Source organism: Mustela lutreola, chromosome 15 (genome assembly GCF_030435805.1).
Source record: "Mustela lutreola isolate mMusLut2 chromosome 15, mMusLut2.pri, whole genome shotgun sequence".
In the NCBI taxonomy this organism is placed as follows: domain Eukaryota; kingdom Metazoa; phylum Chordata; class Mammalia; order Carnivora; family Mustelidae; genus Mustela; species Mustela lutreola.
The window spans coordinates 50,720,213-50,738,216 of record NC_081304.1 but is presented as its reverse complement, the minus strand read 5'-3'; the positions used below and the strand labels follow the sequence as shown (position 1 = coordinate 50,738,216).

The 18,004-nt window shown below is 51.6% G+C and overlaps 1 protein-coding gene across 3 annotated transcripts; it reads left to right on the top strand.

Moving 5' to 3' along the window:
* Positions 1 to 429: 429 nt before the first annotated feature.
* P2RX5 (purinergic receptor P2X 5) lies at positions 430 to 17,678 on the top strand. Of its 3 annotated transcripts, none has more exons than XM_059147571.1 (13): positions 430 to 1,896; positions 5,967 to 6,117; positions 6,764 to 6,835; positions 7,121 to 7,196; positions 7,283 to 7,379; positions 7,650 to 7,730; positions 8,067 to 8,205; positions 8,783 to 8,919; positions 9,381 to 9,474; positions 9,608 to 9,673; positions 12,172 to 12,254; positions 13,099 to 13,248; positions 13,994 to 17,678. In XM_059147571.1, the coding sequence occupies exons 1-13, from the start codon at positions 1,760 to 1,762 to the stop codon at positions 14,061 to 14,063; spliced, it is 1,353 nt and encodes a 450-aa protein (XP_059003554.1). In that variant the 5' UTR covers positions 430 to 1,759; the 3' UTR covers positions 14,064 to 17,678. The 3 variants fall into 3 exon arrangements, with proteins under 3 accessions (XP_059003554.1, XP_059003556.1, XP_059003555.1); XM_059147573.1 differs by having other exon boundaries at positions 1,764 to 1,896; positions 6,679 to 6,835; XM_059147572.1 differs by having other exon boundaries at positions 1,769 to 1,843.
* Positions 17,679 to 18,004: the final 326 nt, after the last annotated feature.

Below are 18,004 nucleotides of genomic sequence, written 5' to 3'. Positions count from 1 at the left end.
AATATATGGCAGATACAGCAGAGGACATCAGACACAGATGTCCAAAGGCAAGGTCCCCATGCTCCAAGAGCTTATGGTCTTAGCAGTGGACACAGTCAATAAGTAAACCAGATCCTAGGCAAGAATGACAAGTGTTTTCAGGGAATAAGAAGGGGAAACAGGGGGTGCCTGGGTGGCTCAGTGGATTAAGCATCTGCCTTTTGGCTCGGGTCATGGTCCCGGGGTCCTGGGATCGAGCCCCACATCATGCTCTCTGCTCAGCGGGGAGCCTGCTTCTCCCTCTCCCTCTGCATGTCTCACTGCTTGGGCTCTCTCTCTCAAATGAATAAATAAAATCTTAAAAAAAAAAAAAAAAAGAAGGGGAAACGGGGTAGAAAGTGACTGGGGTAGGGGACCACTTTTGGTGGGATGGTAATAAGAATACACCTTTTGAGGAAACGGTGTTTGAATCTGAAGAAAAGGTTTAAAGATCTGTGCTTCCCAAACGACAGTTTGAGAGCAAAATACAGATCCCCAGGCTCCATCCTAGACTTAGGGAATGAAAATATCAGAGGCAGGGCACAGGGATTTGCATTTTGCCTCCAAATGATTCCCATGCACACTAAAGCTGGACACCCACTGCCCTGTAGCCTTTACTTTTAGAGAGAGTCACCTTGGTGAACTTTCGGGACCCTTCCAAGCCCTGGAGACTGTGGTTCAGGGAAGGGAAGGTGTGTGAAGGGCCAGCGCAGAGAGGAGCAGGACTGCTTCTGCCTTTCTGTGGCTGTCCTATGTTCTAAAACCGATCTAAAACTCCATCCCAGTGCCCACTCTTAATTTCACCTGTTGTGAGGAGGGGTGTGGTCTTAGCACCCTAGACTAGGCCCATCTCTTGCTCTGGGAAGGTTTCAGACAGTTGGTTTGAACTCTCTCCAAGCATACTTTGTGATTCTGCCTGCATCTTGGCACCCCCAGCCCATCTGTCTATTCTAGGTACCCTGTGAGTTCTTCATGCTGTGGGTGCTGGGACCTGCTTGGCAACTGACTCCCTGGGAGCGTCTGGTTTTAAGTAACAGCAGCTGCTCCCGGAGCAACACCCACTTAATCACAGAGGACACAGGAGCCATGGGTCAGGCAAGTCTTCAGACTCCCTCAGCCTGTGTGGTGAGAATCAGGGTCCCCCCAGAGAGCAGGAAAAATCAAACCCAGGGTGCCTGCCTGCAAATGCTCTCTACCCCCTTCACTTCCTACGCCTTAAGTCCCTCTTCCCCTGGCCTCAGTTTCCCCATCTATTCAATCTATCCAACACCCACCCCAGGGTTGCTTTGGGAGGAGAAAAAGCGGGGTTGCTGGAGAAGCAGCCCCTCCTACTCTCCTCTCCTCGCCCCTGCTTCTCCAGCGCCCGGTTGGGGGGCCTCACCGGCGGTCCTGTGCCTCAAGAATGCCCTCGTAGGCGTGTGTCATCGTCACGGGAGGAGGAAGAGGGAGAGACGGCGGCAAGGTCGCCACCCTCCACCCCCCCGGCCCCCGGCCCCGGGCCCCCGGCCCTCCGCGGCGTCTTCCGCAGCGTCGCCAGCAGCGGCCCGCGCCCCCGCGCGCTCCCCGCCCTGCCCGCCTCCGGCCCCGCGCGCCCGCCCCGGCGACCCTGCCGCTTGGAGCCGCGCCCCCGGGAGCCGCAGTGCCCAGCCGCCCGGGGCCGGCGCGGAGCAGGCGGCGAGAGGCGGCTCCCATGCGGCACCGGCGTGGCGGCGCGGGCGGCGGGCGCAGGTGACAAGGCGCCATGGGGCAGGCGGGCTTCAAGGGGCTGTCCCAGTCGCTGTTCGACTACAAGACCGAGAAGTATGTCATCGCCAAGAACAAGAAGGTGGGCCTGCTCTACCGGCTGCTGCAGGTCTCCATCCTGACCTACCTGGTGGTGTGAGTTCTCCGGGGGCTTTCAGGGAGGCTCTGGGCCCGGGAACTGGATGCGCGGTCCCTGTGCTTGGGAAGGGACTCTTAGGTGTAAGAGGGGCAGGTGAAGAGGGAGCCCACTGTTTACCCCACTGGTTGTGGAGGAGATGAGATGCGGGCAGGGACTTCAGCATTCCTTCATTTATGAGGCTCTCCGCGGGCTGCTCCTTCTGGCTGGAACTCTGGGGGTTGGGGGAGGGGGGCAAAGATGCAGGGGGCTGCGCTCCAGCTGTTGCCCAGAGATCCTCCCCGGTGTGTTGGCCTGGTGCAGGCCCGGGGCACCGGGTGGGTTATTTATAATCACCGAGCTCATGTGTTAAGCTCCTGGCTGGGGCAACTCAGCAGCCTGGCATGTCCCGGCACTCGCTTCTGTCAACTCACCCCACCCCTGGCTGGCCTTTCTCGTGTCCGGCTAGGAGTCCTGCCCAGAGGCCCTCTACCCCGCAGCCGGCTGGACGGGCTGTCTCCCCTTTACCCCCTCTCACCATGAGGGGAGGGGGCAACTCCTGGGCTTTGCTCGGCCAGGCACTGTTCTGAGCCCTCCCCCCAGAAGGGAGGGAACAGGTGGAGGGAGGAAATGGCACCTCTTTTACTGCCTTAGTGAATTCGGTTGAGTCCCTCCTATTTCCTGACTGGGGGAGGAGCAGATGGTGCTCCTGAGAGGGCCACCCTGACCCCACAAGGAGGCCAAGTGCCCATGGAGCTTCCACCCTCAGGCACCCGAATGTCTCCCACCTGAGGACCTTTGTACATGCCGGTCCACAGCCAGGCACACCTTTACTCCTCTACTTGGCTAAAGCCCACTTGTCCTTCAGACCCAGGTTCTTGAATCATTCCCCTGATATATTCCATAGGGATCCTTTGCTTGTCTGACTCCCATCCAGTTGGGGGATGCCAGGAAGGCAGGCATAGCCTGGCATCATCTAACCACTTAGAAAGTAGGTGTGAGATGAATGAATGAATGAATGCATGTTGTTCCTTGGGCATTTGCAGAATGTTTCTGTCCAGGCTGGGTCCAGTGTGTCCCTACTAAAATGCCTGGTTGGTACAGCCCTTTCAGGTTTCCCGGGGGACAGGAGAGTCTAGGGCCTAGGATGTAGCAGGTCTGCCCCAGAGATGAAGAGGGTGAGCACATCCTGGTTGGCACCACAGAACCCTTACTGGCACTCAGAGGTGAAGGACAAACCCCGCCCCCCCCACTTGCCACTCCTGCATGACCTCAGGCAGGCTACTTCCTGCCCTTCCCTGGCCTCCGTTTCCCCAACTTTTTCTAAAGGATTAACCTGGACAATCTCTAACCTTAACAGTATACGTCAACACTAGGTTGGTTAGATCCCATTTTGAGTTCTTCCATGGCCCAGCCCTCACTGTGCTAAGCAATTTATATGTGCCATCTCATTAAAAAAAAATTATTATTATTTTTTTTTGTATTTTGACATTTTAGACTTACAGAAAAGTTACAGGAGTAGTACAAACTTAAAAAAAAATCCTTCAGGGGCACCGGGATCGAGTCCCGCATCGGGCTCTCTGCTCAGCAGGGAGCCTGCTTCCTCCTTCCTCTCTCTGTGCTTGCCTCTCTGCCTACTTGTGATCTGTCTCTGTCGAATTAAAAAATAAATAAATAAATTAATTAAAAAATCCTTCACCTAGATTCCCCAGATGTTAACATTTTACTACATTTGTGTTGTCCTCTCCCCTTTTTTTCTCCACATACACATGTTGTGTGTGTATATATGCAGTTTTTGCTGTTGAAGAGTAAGTTGCAGGGGTGTCCATGTGGCTCAGCTGGTCGAGCACCTGGCTCCTGATTTGGACTCCGGTCATGGTCAGCGGGTGTAAGATGGGATTATCAGGGTATCTGCTTCTCTCTCTCTCTCTGTGCCCTCACTTGCATGCTCTCTCTCTAATAAATAAGTGAATAAATAACTCTTTTTAAAAAAAGAGTAAGTTGTAGACATTATGCCACTTTACTACTAAAGACTTCAGTGCATTTTTTTTTTTTTTTAAGATTTTGTTTGTTTGTTTGACACGTAGGCAGAGAGGCAGGCAGAGAGAGGAGGGGAAGCAGACTCCCTGCTGGGCTCAATCCCAGGACCCTGAGATCATGACCTGAGCTGAGGCAGAGGCTTAACTGACTGAGCCACCCAGGCACCCCTTGAGTGCGTATTTCTTAAAACCAAGGAATTCTCTTACTTAACTAAGTACACCTATGAAAATTAGATCATTAACACTGAAACAATATTATTTTCTAATCTATGGATCTCTTGTAAATTACTCTTATAATTATCTGTAATAGCAAAAAAAAAAAAAAAAATTCTGAAAGCTTGCCTTGCATCCATTCATTTTGTCTTCTTAGTCTCCTTTAATCTGGAATTATACCTGAGACTGTCTTGTATTTCATGACATTGATGTTTTTTGAAAAGTTGAGGATTTTTATTTTATTACAACTTTTTAGTTGAAGTAAAATTCACCTAACATGTAATTCATGATTTTAACTATTTAAAATTATACGATTCAGTGGTTTTTAGTACATTCACAATGTTGTACAACTGTCAACCACTGTCTTATTTCAGAACATTTCCAACACCCCAAAAAGGAACCCACATCTATTAGAAGTCAGTAAGAATTTCCCCTTACCCCCAGCCCCTGGCAACCACCAATGTACTTTCTGTCTCTATAGATTTACGTCTTCTGGACATTTTATATAAATCAAATCATACGACATGTTGTCTTTTTTTGGTCTGGCTTCTTCACTTAACATAGTGTTTTCCATGTTTATCCACGGGATAGCATGAATTAGTACTTCATCTCATTTATAGCTAAAAAATACCCACATTTTGTTTGGACTGTTTCTGCTTTTTGACTCTCACGAATAACATTATGAAGGACATTCATGTGCAAGTTTGGGTGTGGATATATGTTTTCAGTTCTCTTGGATATATATTTTTGTTAGTAAGTTGCTGGGTCAACTACCAAGCTGTTTTCCACAGCAGCTGCACCAGCTGTCAGCGAGTCCCAATTTTTCTGCATCCTCACCAACACTTGTTATTTTCCTTTTTTTTTTTAATTACAGCTATCTTATTTGGTGTAAAGTAGTATCTCATTGTGGTTCTGATTTTCATTTTCTTGATGACTAACGACGTTGAGCATCTTATCATGGGCTTATTGGCTGTCTCGATATCTTCTGTGAAGAAATGTCTACTCAAATCCTTGGCCCATTTTAAAATTAGGTTGTTTGTCTTTTTCATGGCTGAGTTGTAAGAGTTCTTTAAATATTCTGGTTACTAGATCTTGACTCTATGATTTGCAAATATTTTCTCCCATTCTGTGTGTTATCTTTTCACTTTCTTGATAGTGTCCTTTGATTTACAAAAGTTTTTTTTTTTTTTTAAAGATTTTATTTATTTATCAGAGAGAGAGAGTGGGGGAGAGAGCGCGCACAGGCAGACAGAATGGCAGGCAGAGGCAGAGGGAGAAGCAGGCTCCCCGCTGAGCAAGGAGCCCGATGTGGGACTCGATCCCAGGATGCTGGGATCATGACCTGAGCCAAAGGCAGCTGCTTAACCAACTGAGCCACCCAGGCGTCCCTGATTTACAAAAGTTTTTAATTTGGATGAAGTTCCACTTATCTATCTGCTCCTTTATTGTGTGTGTTTTGGTTGTCAAAGAATGTAGGATTTGTACTCTCATTTTGTAGAATGCCCCTTAGTTTGGATTTGTCCGTCTCTCCGTGAACAGTTTCAGGTTATGTATCATCTTCTTTAACTGTCCTCACACCCCTGGAGGGAGGCACTGTTACCCTGTGTTAACTCCCAGAATTCACTGGCTCTCCTGAGGTCACATCACCTTAGCCCCTGAGAGCAGCCATCTCCCTTTTCTGGGATTGCTTGCCACCTCTGCTGCTTGCAGAACCAGCTTTAAGGCAGCATTGGAAATGTGCCCCCTGCCCAGGAGCTGGTGGGAAAGGTGAAGCCCCTGTGGAAAATTCCGAGGACAGCAATGAGGCTGATGTCCACCTGTTGACCCTTTCCCTACAGTTGGGTGTTCCTGGTGAAGAAGGGTTACCAAGACACTGACACTTCCCTGCAGAGCAGCATTGTCACCAAAGTCAAGGGCGTGACCTTCACCAACACATCTGAGCTTGGGGAGCGGCTTTGGGATGTTGCTGACTACGTCATCCCACCCCAGGTCTGAGTCCCATGCAGCACTGGGGCCTGGGCTGGCAGGGCCTGGCTCGGGGTGGGTCACATAGGAAGGTGCTCAGCTATCTAGGGACTCCCTTGGCCCAGGATAGCTGCCAGGGTTTCGACAGCGACCCTGCCCAGCTCCTTCTCCCTGATGCCGACCCCTGTCCTCCCTGACTGTGTCTATGGGACCACTCCCTTCCCAATAAACCCTGAGCCCTTAGAAACCAAAGGAGGCCCCAAGAACGCTCAGGTCAGTGTGAGTCAGGTGGCCTGGCAACAGAGAACCGCTTCCTTGTATTAGCCACTGACTGCCCTTGGGAATGGCTCCCTGGCCTTTTCCCAATCGGCCTGGGCCAGGGCCTTGGCCACCCTGCCTGGGCCTCTTCTCCTAGATCTGGGCTTGGATCCCAGGGACTGAGCTCAGCATAGGAATTCATGGAGAGGACAGTTTGGGATTGTGGGCCTGAAAGGGACCTATCCAGGGATGTCTACTCAGAGACTTCAAAGTCAGTGGGCAAAATCTGCTGATTTTGTGGCCCTATTGTCCTCAACACCTATGCAGACACCCAACCCCTGCCAGGAAGCCTGGGAACAAGGGTCCTCAAGAGGGAAGGAAGATGTCCCTCAATTCCTCTTTGGTTCCTCAGGGAGAGAACGTCTTCTTCGTAGTCACCAACTTGATTGTGACTCCCAACCAGCGGCAGGAAACCTGTGCTGAGGTTTGATGGGGTGCAGAAAGCTGGGGAGGGGGTAGGAGAGCTTCCAGCAGTGGTTGGGGTCCATCCATCTCCTGAAGCAGGGATTTCTATCTCCTCCAAGTGCCCCAGGGGATATGTGTGCCAGAGCATGTACCTGCATTGCTTGGGGGAGAAGCAGGTTCTCAAAGGGTGTGTAGTCCCACTCAGGGGAGGAACCCCTGTCCTAATTCCTGGGGTGGGACCTGGTTCTGAACTGGGGCCCCTTCAGGGAAACCCCTCCACCCAGCTGTCCTCTCTTTCTGGCAGAGTGAAAGCATTCCAGATGCCTGGTGCTACGCAGACAGTGACTGTCCTCCTGGGGAGCCTGTTGTGGCTGGAAATGGTGAGGCCTGGAATAGCTAGGGCTGGGAGCAAAGTGGGGAATGGAGCCAGGAGGCTTCGAGCATTGTCTCTGTCCCAATCCTGCAGGAGTGAAGACTGGACGCTGCCTGCGGGTGGGGAACATGCAAAGGGGCACCTGTGAGATCTTCGCCTGGTGCCCAGTGGAGACGAAGCCCAGGCCAGTGTGAGTGGCTCTAGCCTCGGGACCCTGAAGAGCATCTGGGCAGGGACTGGTTCTCAGCCTAGTGGTGGAGATACATCTACTCTGGATCCCCTTTCTGAGGACACCCGACAAAGCCCCAGGTCCATGCCAACATGATCAAATTAATGGCCTGGCAAAGGCTCCAGGGGATCCAGGGGGCAGGCAGGCCTCGGCCCTGTCACAGGCCTGGGGGATGTACAGAGGGAACAGAGGCAGGGCCTCCTGGACAGGCTGTCCTGGCTTGGTTTTCAGGAAGCCACTCCTGGGCAAGGCTGAAGACTTCACCGTTTATATAAAGAACTTCATCCGTTTCCCCAAGTTCAACTTCTCCAAGTACGTGGGACTTGGTTACTGGGGATCTGGGGGCTGCCTCCTTGTCACTGTGCATGGGGCTGTGTGCCTGGTGTATGGGTGTATGTGACATTCCTGTGTGGGTGAACCACTGAGTGATGCTGGAACACCCCTTCCCCTTGTTGTAGGAATGGGGTTCTGTCCTTGAATGCAGTAGGTTTTGGGGGGGCTGCTGAGGGGGTAGTAGTCAGGATTTGAGGCTAAAATCAGGGACTCAGCCTGGGCCAGGGAAAGGCCCAGTGATGCCTGCATCAGGCTGTCTCTGGCCTGGGAAAGGCCCATTTCAGCCTCATGTCACTATATGTTCATGGCCTCCAGGACCAATGTGCTAGACACCAAAGACAGAGCCTTCCTGAAGTCCTGTCAGTTTGGCCCCAAGAACCCCTACTGCCCCATCTTCCGACTGGGGTCTGTGGTCAGCTGGACGGGGAGCAACTTCCAGGAGATAGCCCTGCAGGTAGGTGCTGTGCACCGAGGGAGCCGTGTCTGGGGGGCCCGGGGGCCCAAGAGCTCTGGGTCTGGGCTCTGTTACGAAGACGGAGACTCCTGGAGTGGGATGGACTAAGTCCATCAAAATAATTCTTCAGAAGACTAAGTCTTCAGAATTGTCTTCAGAATTAGTAGGACACACAGCCTGGCAGAACTCAGGCACTCAGTGGCAGGCACACTGAGCACCTGCTGTTTGGTTCTCAGTCCTTGGGGCATCCGTGGAAACTGAGCCAGAAGAAGCCTCACTGGCACATCCTGGCTCTTGGGTGAGGTTCCCCTCCCATTGTAGGTTCTCACTCATGGAAGCATGAGACAGGAGAGATCTGGGGTTGGGCGCTCTAGGCAGTGTGCTTTTCTCGGCCGCTCCAAAAGTGGGGCTAGGACCCTGGAACTTCCACGTTCTTCCTGGAAGGATGCTCCAGTGGGCCTGACCCTTGGCCCGAGTCCTTTCCCGGTCTTGTCCAGCTCCCTGTGAGGAGCTGGTCGGTGTCTTCTGTCTGCTTCCATAAAGTTCTGTGCACTGATTCTTGTCTCTTCTTTGTCAGGGTGGTGTGATAGGAATTCAGATTGAATGGGACTGTGATCTTGATAAAGCGCCTTCTGAGTGCAACCCTCACTATTCTTTTAGCCGTCTGGACAACAAATTTTCAGAAAACTCAATCTCCTCTGGGTACAACTTCAGGTAAGTGGGGCAGAATTGTTGTCTTGTTACCCTGTTCACATTTTGTCCTCTTCTGGATGTCAGCACTCTGACACCCCTTACTGGGCATGGGTTTTTGAGTGGGAAGTAGAGGGAGGAAGAGCTGAGGAGAGATGAGGGATGGCAGGCAGGGGCATCACTGGGAGAGGAGAGAAGTTTCTGTCCCCCTCTGGGCTCACTGGGAAGCTGAGGCTTGGCTTCTTAGCTGGGTCACCTTCCTCAATGCTTTGGTGGCCCTGGGTTGGCCCAGCATGTAATGGGAAAGCCCTTGCCTCTTAGAGAATGTTTGTAAGGATTTCAAGTGTCTGGATGTATCGTTACCACAGTTTTAGCACGAGGATCCATAACCTTCCCCATGGCTGCTAAGAGCTGGGGCTTGGGGGTGCTTATAAATCTCCAAAGCAGCCAAGTACGCATTGCCAAGCAGGGAAGGTCTCCGCTAGGTTCGCCAAATATTACCGAGATGGAGCTGGAGTGGAGTTCCGCACGCTGATGAAAGCCTATGGGATCCGCTTTGATGTGATGGTGAATGGCAAGGTGTGTGCGGTGATCTCCCATCCTGAGGCTGGGCAGGTCTGGAGTGGGGCATGCTGGAGTCCCTAGGGAGCCTACTGTCTCCCCTCCATGCCCCCGCCCCATGTTCAGCCTGCTTTGTTTCTCTGTGCTCCAGGCAGGGAAGTTCAGCATCATCCCCACGATCATCAACATCGGCTCCGGGGTGGCGCTCATGGGTGCGGTGAGTACTCCCCCTTTTCACCTGAACCCTCTGAGCACTGGCCGGGGAGGGGGGAAGCTGCTCGAGAGGTGCCGTGCTGATGCTTTAGAAGAATGAGAGCAGGCATCGTAGGTGGGATGCAGTTCAGGCTTTCTGGGACCCGACACCTGTCAGCAGCCCCCAGGTGGCAGTGACTGCCGGAGTTTCTACTTGGAGAGCCAGAGAAACACCTGCCTGTGGCTTGAGCTCAGGGCGGGGCTGGGCTCCTCTGGGATCCTGGGTCAGTCCCTGAACTTCCGAAGCCTCATCTCCACTGCTGCTAAAAAGAGGCAGGACCCAGCTATATACAGGGCTTCTCAGCTGTGGCCCTGCTGACAGTTTGGGCCAGATAATTCTTTTTTGTGGAGGGCCCTCTGTGCACTGGAGGATGGTTAACAACATTGCACTAGATACCTCTACTTGCTAGATGCCAGCAGTGCTTTCTTCCCCAGTTGGGACAACCAAAAACGTCTCCAGAAATTGCTTGCCTCTTGGGGGCCAAATCCCCCCCCGTTGAACATCACAGGACTGAAAGGGGAGCAGCAGGGAAGTCAGGCTGTAGTTCTTCCTCAGATCCGTTCCTTCCCAGGCCCCAGAGGGGCTCACAGGAGAGGAAGCAGTGGCTGGGGAGTTAGGCAAAGGTTTCCTCCGAATCTCTTGTCATGCCCCCATGTTGTTCTGGAACTTTTTTTAAAAGACATGGGAGCTGTCCGTGAGTGACTCATGCCCGTCCCAGCTCCAAGCTCCCTGCCAGCGTTTCTGCAGCCTCGTCCTGTCTGCCCTCTCTGCCCTGTTAGAGGCTTCGGGCAGGACTGAGGATGGACTTTTTATTAAGACGGGGAAACTGTGTAACGGTATCAACGAGTAACAGGCTTCAACGAGGCTGTTCTCCTGAGATGTGGTCGATGAAAGTGAGCCCCAAATGATTCCTCTTTACTGCAAAGAGCCACTATTGGGAGTCTTGCGTGTTTGCTTATGTGACTTTCTTAAGCCGGGCCACTGTCAGTGATTACTTCCCTATGTTGTGGGTAAGTCAGAACACAAGGGCATGGGGTACATACCTGTGAAATAAAGGTAACAGGGAAAGGGGGGTGCCTGGGTGGCTCAGTGGGTTAAAGCCTCTGCCTTCAGCTCAGGTCATGATCCCAGGGTCCTGGGATCAAGCCCCTCATGGGGCTCTCTGCTCTGCGGGGAGCCTGCTTCCTCCTCTCTCTGCCTGCTGCTCTGCCTACTTGTGATCTCTGTCAAATAAATAAATAAAATCTTAAAAAAAAAAAAAAAAAAAAGGTAACAGGGAAAAGGGGATAGATGCCAGGTCAGGTGGAAGAGTGTTCTCTGTGGAACAAGAGTGATAACATTTTCGACATCTCGGTGGGGCAGGGTTGGGGGAGAGTCGCGCAGTACCCAGAGTCAGAGGCCCGGGTTCACCTGTGAGCCCATCTCTCAGCCCCCAATCCCCCTCACCCTCTCCTCAGCCCTGCAGGACACATCCGTTCCCCTGGGGGCTGTTGGGGGAGTGGCCCTCTGTGGCATTTACACCATGCACTCTGCTCGGAGGCCCCTGTGAACAGTGTGGGCGGGTTCCCGCTGAATGAGCCCTGTCCTGTTCCATCTTTCCTTGACCACCCTGTTGGCCTTGCTCTTCAGATCCCCTCTGACCCACCTCTCACAGAGAGAGATGGGTACCGAAGGGACCAACCTAAATTTCTAAAATGCCACAATTCTGACTGCTTTGAGCCCCTGTTCAAGGCTCTTTATTTGTCTTCCCCTAAGGGATTAGGACCAAAGTTTCAAAGGCATTGTAAGAAAATTGACCAGCGCTTCCCCATCCCACCTCTCCAGAAGTGTCTCTCACTTTTGCAACACAGGCCCTGTGGAATTTCCTTTGCTACCTGTGCAGTGCCCTTCCTGGGTGGGCTTTTTTTTTTTTCTTTTTCTCTTTCCCTTCTTTCTTTCTTTTTTCTTTTTTTTTTTTTTTTTGCCTTGTATAAACTCCATTCAACCCTCAAGATTCAGCCCAGATAACCGTCCCCAGGCTGAGTAAAGTCCTGTCTTCTGCTTCCTTGCTCGGGTCCTTATCATAGGCTATATCACTGTCATCATTTACATACTTGTCTCCTGCACCCAAGGGACGGTCCCCACAGGGTCTCATTGTCTTAATCCTCCTGCATTCCAGCGCAGCGCCAGTCTCCTGGTGACTGCCCAGCAGACGTTCACTGAAGACATGATTGAATGGGGTCAGGGCAGTGCAGGGGGTGCCTGCCCTGATAGAACAGGCTTTCGCTCTACCATGGACCGGCTTTGTGGCTTTTGACAAAGGTGCCTCTTGCTGAGCCGTGTTTTCCTCATCTGTTAACTGGGGACAATGATGTCTCTTAGGGGTTGGTGCAAGATCAGATGGGATGTACTATGTGTCATGTGCAGGGCACTTTCTGGAAGTCTAGGATTCTGAGTCAGGACCCTCAACTCTTTTGCTGCAGGGAGCTTTCTTCTGTGACCTGGTACTTATCTACTTCATCAAGAAGAGCCATTTTTACCGGGACAAGAAGTACGAGGAAGTGAGGTTGGTGACGCTTCCTCCCCAGCAGTGTGAGGGGACCCTTGTGGAGCCCCCTTGATCAGCCTCCCCCTCCCCAGCCTAGAGACTTTACACTGGTTGGATGGTGGCACTTGGGGTGTGGAAGGAGGCAGGGCTGAACTTCTGGGAGGGAGCTCCCCTGGAAGGGCCACAGAAGGTGGGATGTTTTCAGAACATGCTTTCCAGAACCTGGTGCTGCCTGCGAGCGGCTAGTAGGAAACAAACAGGCCATGGGCAGGTGATCTGCCACTGTCTACCATGTGGTTTCAGACAAGTCCCAGCCTTTCTTGGGCCTCAGGTTCTCTCTCTGAGAGCCTTCTAGCACTTAAATTTTAGTATTCTTGGACATGGTTGTCCTGGTGGGCAGGGATTAAGGGAAGCTGGAGTGGTAAGGGAAGAAAAAGATGGATTTCCTGTTTTGTACTGTGGAGGTCTATTTCCAGGCTCTCTGGGGCCCCGAGCTTGGTGGTGTGTATTCATAGCTGCAGAACATAGTATAAGTGGGAAATTCTGATGTCTGTGGGAAGATTGGAAGGAGAAAGGGACTCTGGCCCAGCCATTCTGGAGGAGTTGGGATCAAAAGAGGAATTGCAGATGGTGGGCTCCAGATAGGCACCTGGGCACCCCCTGTACCCCACCACGTGTCATTCCCCGGACTGAACCAGCCCTGAGTCAGGCTGAGCCCTTGGCCCGGACCCTGACAGAACCCTCACAGCTCTGCCACCATCCGCCCCCACCCCATTGCTGTGAGCTGCTGGAGGAAGAGGGGTGCCTCCCAACCCCCGCTGGGCTGTGCAGGCCAGGTTTAACTGGGTCCTATCCCGCCCAGAATCCTACGGGTCCCCCCGGGGCTTGCAGAGTCCTCGCAGCAGGGCGGGACCCCAGAGGCAGAGGAGGCCGAGCAGCCTGAGGTGCACCACGGAGGCGGCAGCCAGAAGGGGAATGGCTGCCCATGCCAGCAGCTCCTTGAGCCCGTCAGGTGAGGGGCTGCGGGGCAGAGGCCCTGAGAATGAGCCTTGCAGAGTTGGCTGGGCCCTTTCCTCTGCTCCCTGCTCCCAGGAGAGCCCATCCACGCTGGACTTTGTGGGGAGGTGGTGCTTTAGCTCCTCCATTTTGCCCATTATTTCCTCTATGCCCTTAAGTCCCCACAGAGCAGCCTGCTTGCTGTGCTCTCCCAGCATTAGGATCATAGCAGTACCACCGTCTACTCGGCTCACTCTGCCTGCCACTTCTCTGAGCTCTTCATATGTATGAACTCGTTTCAGCACCTTAGGGAGGTGGACACCTATAGTCCCTATTCTCCTAATGAGGAAATGGAAGCAAGAAAGGTTAAGTAACTTGCTCAAGTCACACAGCTGATAAATGGCAGAGCTGGGATTTGAAACGGCCAGTACATCTCTAGAATCCAGTTCTTCTCCATCAGGTCTTTCTGCCTTATCAAGCCCTCCATTCCCCTGCTCCTCATCAGATGCCTTCCTTGCCTGTCGCTGTGGGAGGCTCTGGGTGCCCCCACGTACCAGCATGGTGGCTGCTGCTCATTTTGCCGGTACAGCTCCGGAGACTCCGAGCACCTGCGCGTGTCTGGGCGGTGGCCAGGGACTCGCTCTGTCTGCTGGGCTGCCCGTGAGAGGCTGCTGCGGGTGGGGTCTGCCTTTAGGGTGGCCGTTCCCATTCACAGGGTGCCCAATTGTCCTCTGTGTGCCCACTCACCCATCCACACACAGGTCTGGCCACCTGGGGAACGGAAAGGTCAACGCGGAGCAGCTACAGAACCTGCAGACAGCAGAGGCCTAGCCAGAGGTATCCGCTGAGAGCAGATTTGCTGAAGATGTTGGGGCCAAGGCACCTGCAGCCCTGAACTGAAAATTGTCTTTGTGTCTGCATGGGACAGGTGCTTCCAGGCACGGCCATCTCTTCTGCTCTTTGGGATCTTGCTATGGAGCTTTTTGTTATGTGTGTTGGGTGTGTGTGGCAGGGGTGAGGCAGCCTCCTAGTGGCCAGAGTGGCTCAGATCTACAAAAGGAGGCCTGGAAGAAGCAAGTGGGAGAAGGTCAGGGGCCTGGGTGGTACTGGAGTTCTTTTATTTTTCTGAAGTGAAAAATGTTCATGCATTCATTCATGCATTCGTCTGATACATATTATTTGCTATGGGCTGTGCCCTATCCAAGAGATGCTTAAATGAGATGCTGACCTGGCCCTCAGGGAGGGGAGCACACATGTAATTCCCTCCAGAGCCAGCAGACCTCATAGCCAGCCTCAGCCACCCTGGCCTTCCTCCTGACTCTGGTTGAGACTTTCACAAATCCCTGTTGAGAATGGTGGCTCCTTGGAGAAAGACTCTGGCTAACATCCAAGGGGACAATTGGCCTTGCCCTCAGGGAAAAAATTTAAAGGTGGCCAAGGAAGCAACCAGGAAAGGACTGGACATGTGTAAGGAGGCAACTGGCCCTTGGGGGAGAGGCAGCCTCTGAGGGTTTCCAGCTAAGGTGGGGAAGCAGAGGCAGGGAGGCCTCTGCTCCAGTCTACCCACCCAGTCTCTGGAAGCTTTGGGCATTGTGTCTCACCCTGTCTGTCTCTTGCAGTTCTGTGCAGCTGGGTGTCCCGACCTAGCCTCCCTCTGTTTCTCCTCCAAGGCTGGGTCTGAAGGGGTAAGGAGATACAATAGGTGGAGCTCACTTGGCCCGGAAGCAACTGTTAATAGGGCGGCCCTAACCCCTCACCCCAGCCCCTCCTTCCCCACCCTGCTGCATCCCGCCTCCACCCTGCAGACCCAAGCTGCTTCCCCCCTAGTGGCTGTAGAGCCTCACCACTTCAAGTGTGGCCTGTAGACCAGCAGCATCAGCCTCCCCTAGGAGGCTGTTGGAGATGGCAGTTGCGGGCCCCTCCCTTGTCCTCCATCAGAACCTGTGTTTCAGCAAGATTCCTAGGTGATTCGTGTGAACATTATTGGTTGAGAGCACTGGTTAAAGAGATATGCCAAGACCGGGTTCAAGGCAGGAAAAGGCTGGCTTTGACAGATGCTGCCTATTTCTAGGTCAGACTGATACACGTTGTACTTGGAGAGCAATAGGATTCCACCCCACCCCAGGAAAGTGGCAAGCTCCGTGTATTTCAATTAAAATATTTTGACTAGATAATACTTACATGATTCAAAAACTAAAAGGTACAAAAGATTATAGAGAATGAAAAGCTTCCCTCCCACGAGGCAACCTGTGTTACCCATTCCAAGAGGCTCTCCTGTTTTGTGGAGTATCTACTCAGTGGCTCCTTGTGCCCTCACACAGGAAATGAACTTTGCCTGATGCTTACAAGATCAGACCAAGTCTCCTCTGTCAGAAAGGGACACAATGGAGGACACTTTAAGTACTGGGCTGGGGAGTCTGCTAGCTCATTTCTCCCTCTTCCAGTGTCTGAGGAGTCCCTGTGTAAACCCCAAGGGAGAGACCCAGAACTTATCACTCACTGTTGTCTGATGGCTCAGGAGCAAAGGCCTATGGTGCTGCCTCTGGCCGGGCAAGCTCCAGGGCTTTGTTTGCACAGTTACCCGGACGGACGCTAGGCAGTGTCCTCTTTGGAAGTGCTCTCTCTGGGCCTCCCTCAAGTCACCAGGGTTTGGTTTTTCCCTGCACACAGAGGAGGACGGAAGCATCCTTCCACTGGAGGCCTTTGGAGAAGGTCAGAGGGAACTGCAAGAAGGCTGTGCCCCTGGGGCAAAGAAGCATGGTCCCTCAAACAGCTCCGTTCTCTACAAGGAGCAAGCAGGTCCCTCGTTCTGGGCTGGTAACCTGTCAACAAGGCCGCTTGCTCTCTGAATCGAAAGTGAATAATCCAGGTGATCCACTATGGTGTTCAAATCCTAAGGCAAACCTTAGTATTTGATAATCTAGCATGTTACTTTTATGTTTGGGAGGAAGTAAAAAAGGCAGGCATCATGGCTGCTTAGGAGTTAGTCTAGTTTCTTTGAACCTATTGTTAGAATTGCTTTGCAGCAGCCATATAACTTGGGGACAAGTTGTACTATTTATCTTAAATGGAAGGAAGTGGCTTCCTTCAATTAGTAAATATTTATTGGGTACCTGTTGACAGGTGTGGGACTAAATCTGAAAACACAGTTATGAGAAACACTAAAACCGTCCCTGAACAAGTGCTTACAGTCTGGGAGGAAGTGAGCCTTCATCAGTGGTCACGCCAATGATCACAAACTGAATTTTCAGTAAGCGATAGCCAGAGGTTTCCCCAAGGATCGTACATATAAGCTGAAAAATGAAAGCAGTCTAACTAGGTGATGGGGAAGCATTCCAGATAAGGGAACCACACGTGTATAAACACCTCGACATGAAAAGGAGTAACTGAGGAACTGGATGGAGACAGTGTGACTGAATCTGGTTTTATGAGGCTATCTTAACCTTTTCTGACTGATTTTAAGGGTTGCCCCATTAAACTTCACTGTCACAGAGGACTTAGCTTCCAGTCCAGCCATGTTTTCTAGGTAACCTCCCCTACACTTCATGGTTCTGTGGTCAGAAAAGCCAGTGACCCCATTCCAGCTTCTGGATGGTATTGCACACTGCGTTTCCTTGCTTTTGCACAGCAACCCTCCCCCACCTTTTTATGTAATCTTGGTACATGAGTGGAAAGTTCATGAATCTTACAGAAACTGGCTTTGAAATGGGAAGTGAAGTGGGAACCTAAGCCCCACTGGGAAAGCCCCTTTCCTTCAGGGCATCAGTTGCTCTCAGGAAGATGAGCATGCCAACCTCTCCAGAGCTCCCTTCCATGCTGACATTACAGGCTCACCCGAACCATCTATGCTACCTTCAGGCCCTGGCCTAAAGCCATTAACCTGGTATTTTCCTAATGATTAATATTATGCCTTGGGAGTGTCATCCTGCTGGCCAATGGCATTTGTAAATTGGGTGCTACTGTCAAGGGGACCAGCCATTAGAGTGTAATGTCCTCTACTCCTGATATAGGGGTCACTAGGACTGACCAGTCATGGCTGCCTTTTTGCCCCCACCACCCCATCAGTTCTTCCTTTCTCAGAGCTGTAAAGGGGAACGTGACTTCCTCCAGGAATCAGAGCACCCCAGCTAAAGACTACGGTGTCCTGCAGAGTCCCTAGATCATCCCACTTGAAATGGCATCTTGCATGTCTGAAAAAGAGTTCTACTTGATTGTGATCCACCCTCCCCCACCCAAGTAATGCAGCTTTCCTCAGAGCACTCTCTAGTGGACCCTAGAGTACTGTCTGTTCAAAAGGCGCACTTTTCTTCCGGCTGTTTGTTTTCCCATAGGCCAGTGCACAGAATTAAAGGAGGAATGATGGCAACCATTGTCTGGGACCTGCCTGGTAAATGTATTCTGATATTTTTATTTGGTTATAAAACAATAAAAGGTTTTAACTTTAAATGTATCTTGATTTTTTCCCCTTTCATATCTTTTTGGTCACTCTGTGTTTTAGAAGAAAATTTAAGGAGAAAGTGACACCAACAGGCAGACACAGGAACAAGCAATGAGCAACAGATTATGTCCCTATTACTTGCAAAGAAATTCAAATGGAAGGAAGAAAACTCTTTCAATGAGCAAACATTAAAAGACTAGGAAGGGACCATAAAACTGGTACTTTTTCATTCAATGAGTGTAATCTGATAAAACTCTAGAAAGCATTTGTAATCAAGCTTTTAATCTTGTTTTAGTTTATTAAGTTCCTCAAAATGCTATAAAGACATTCTCTG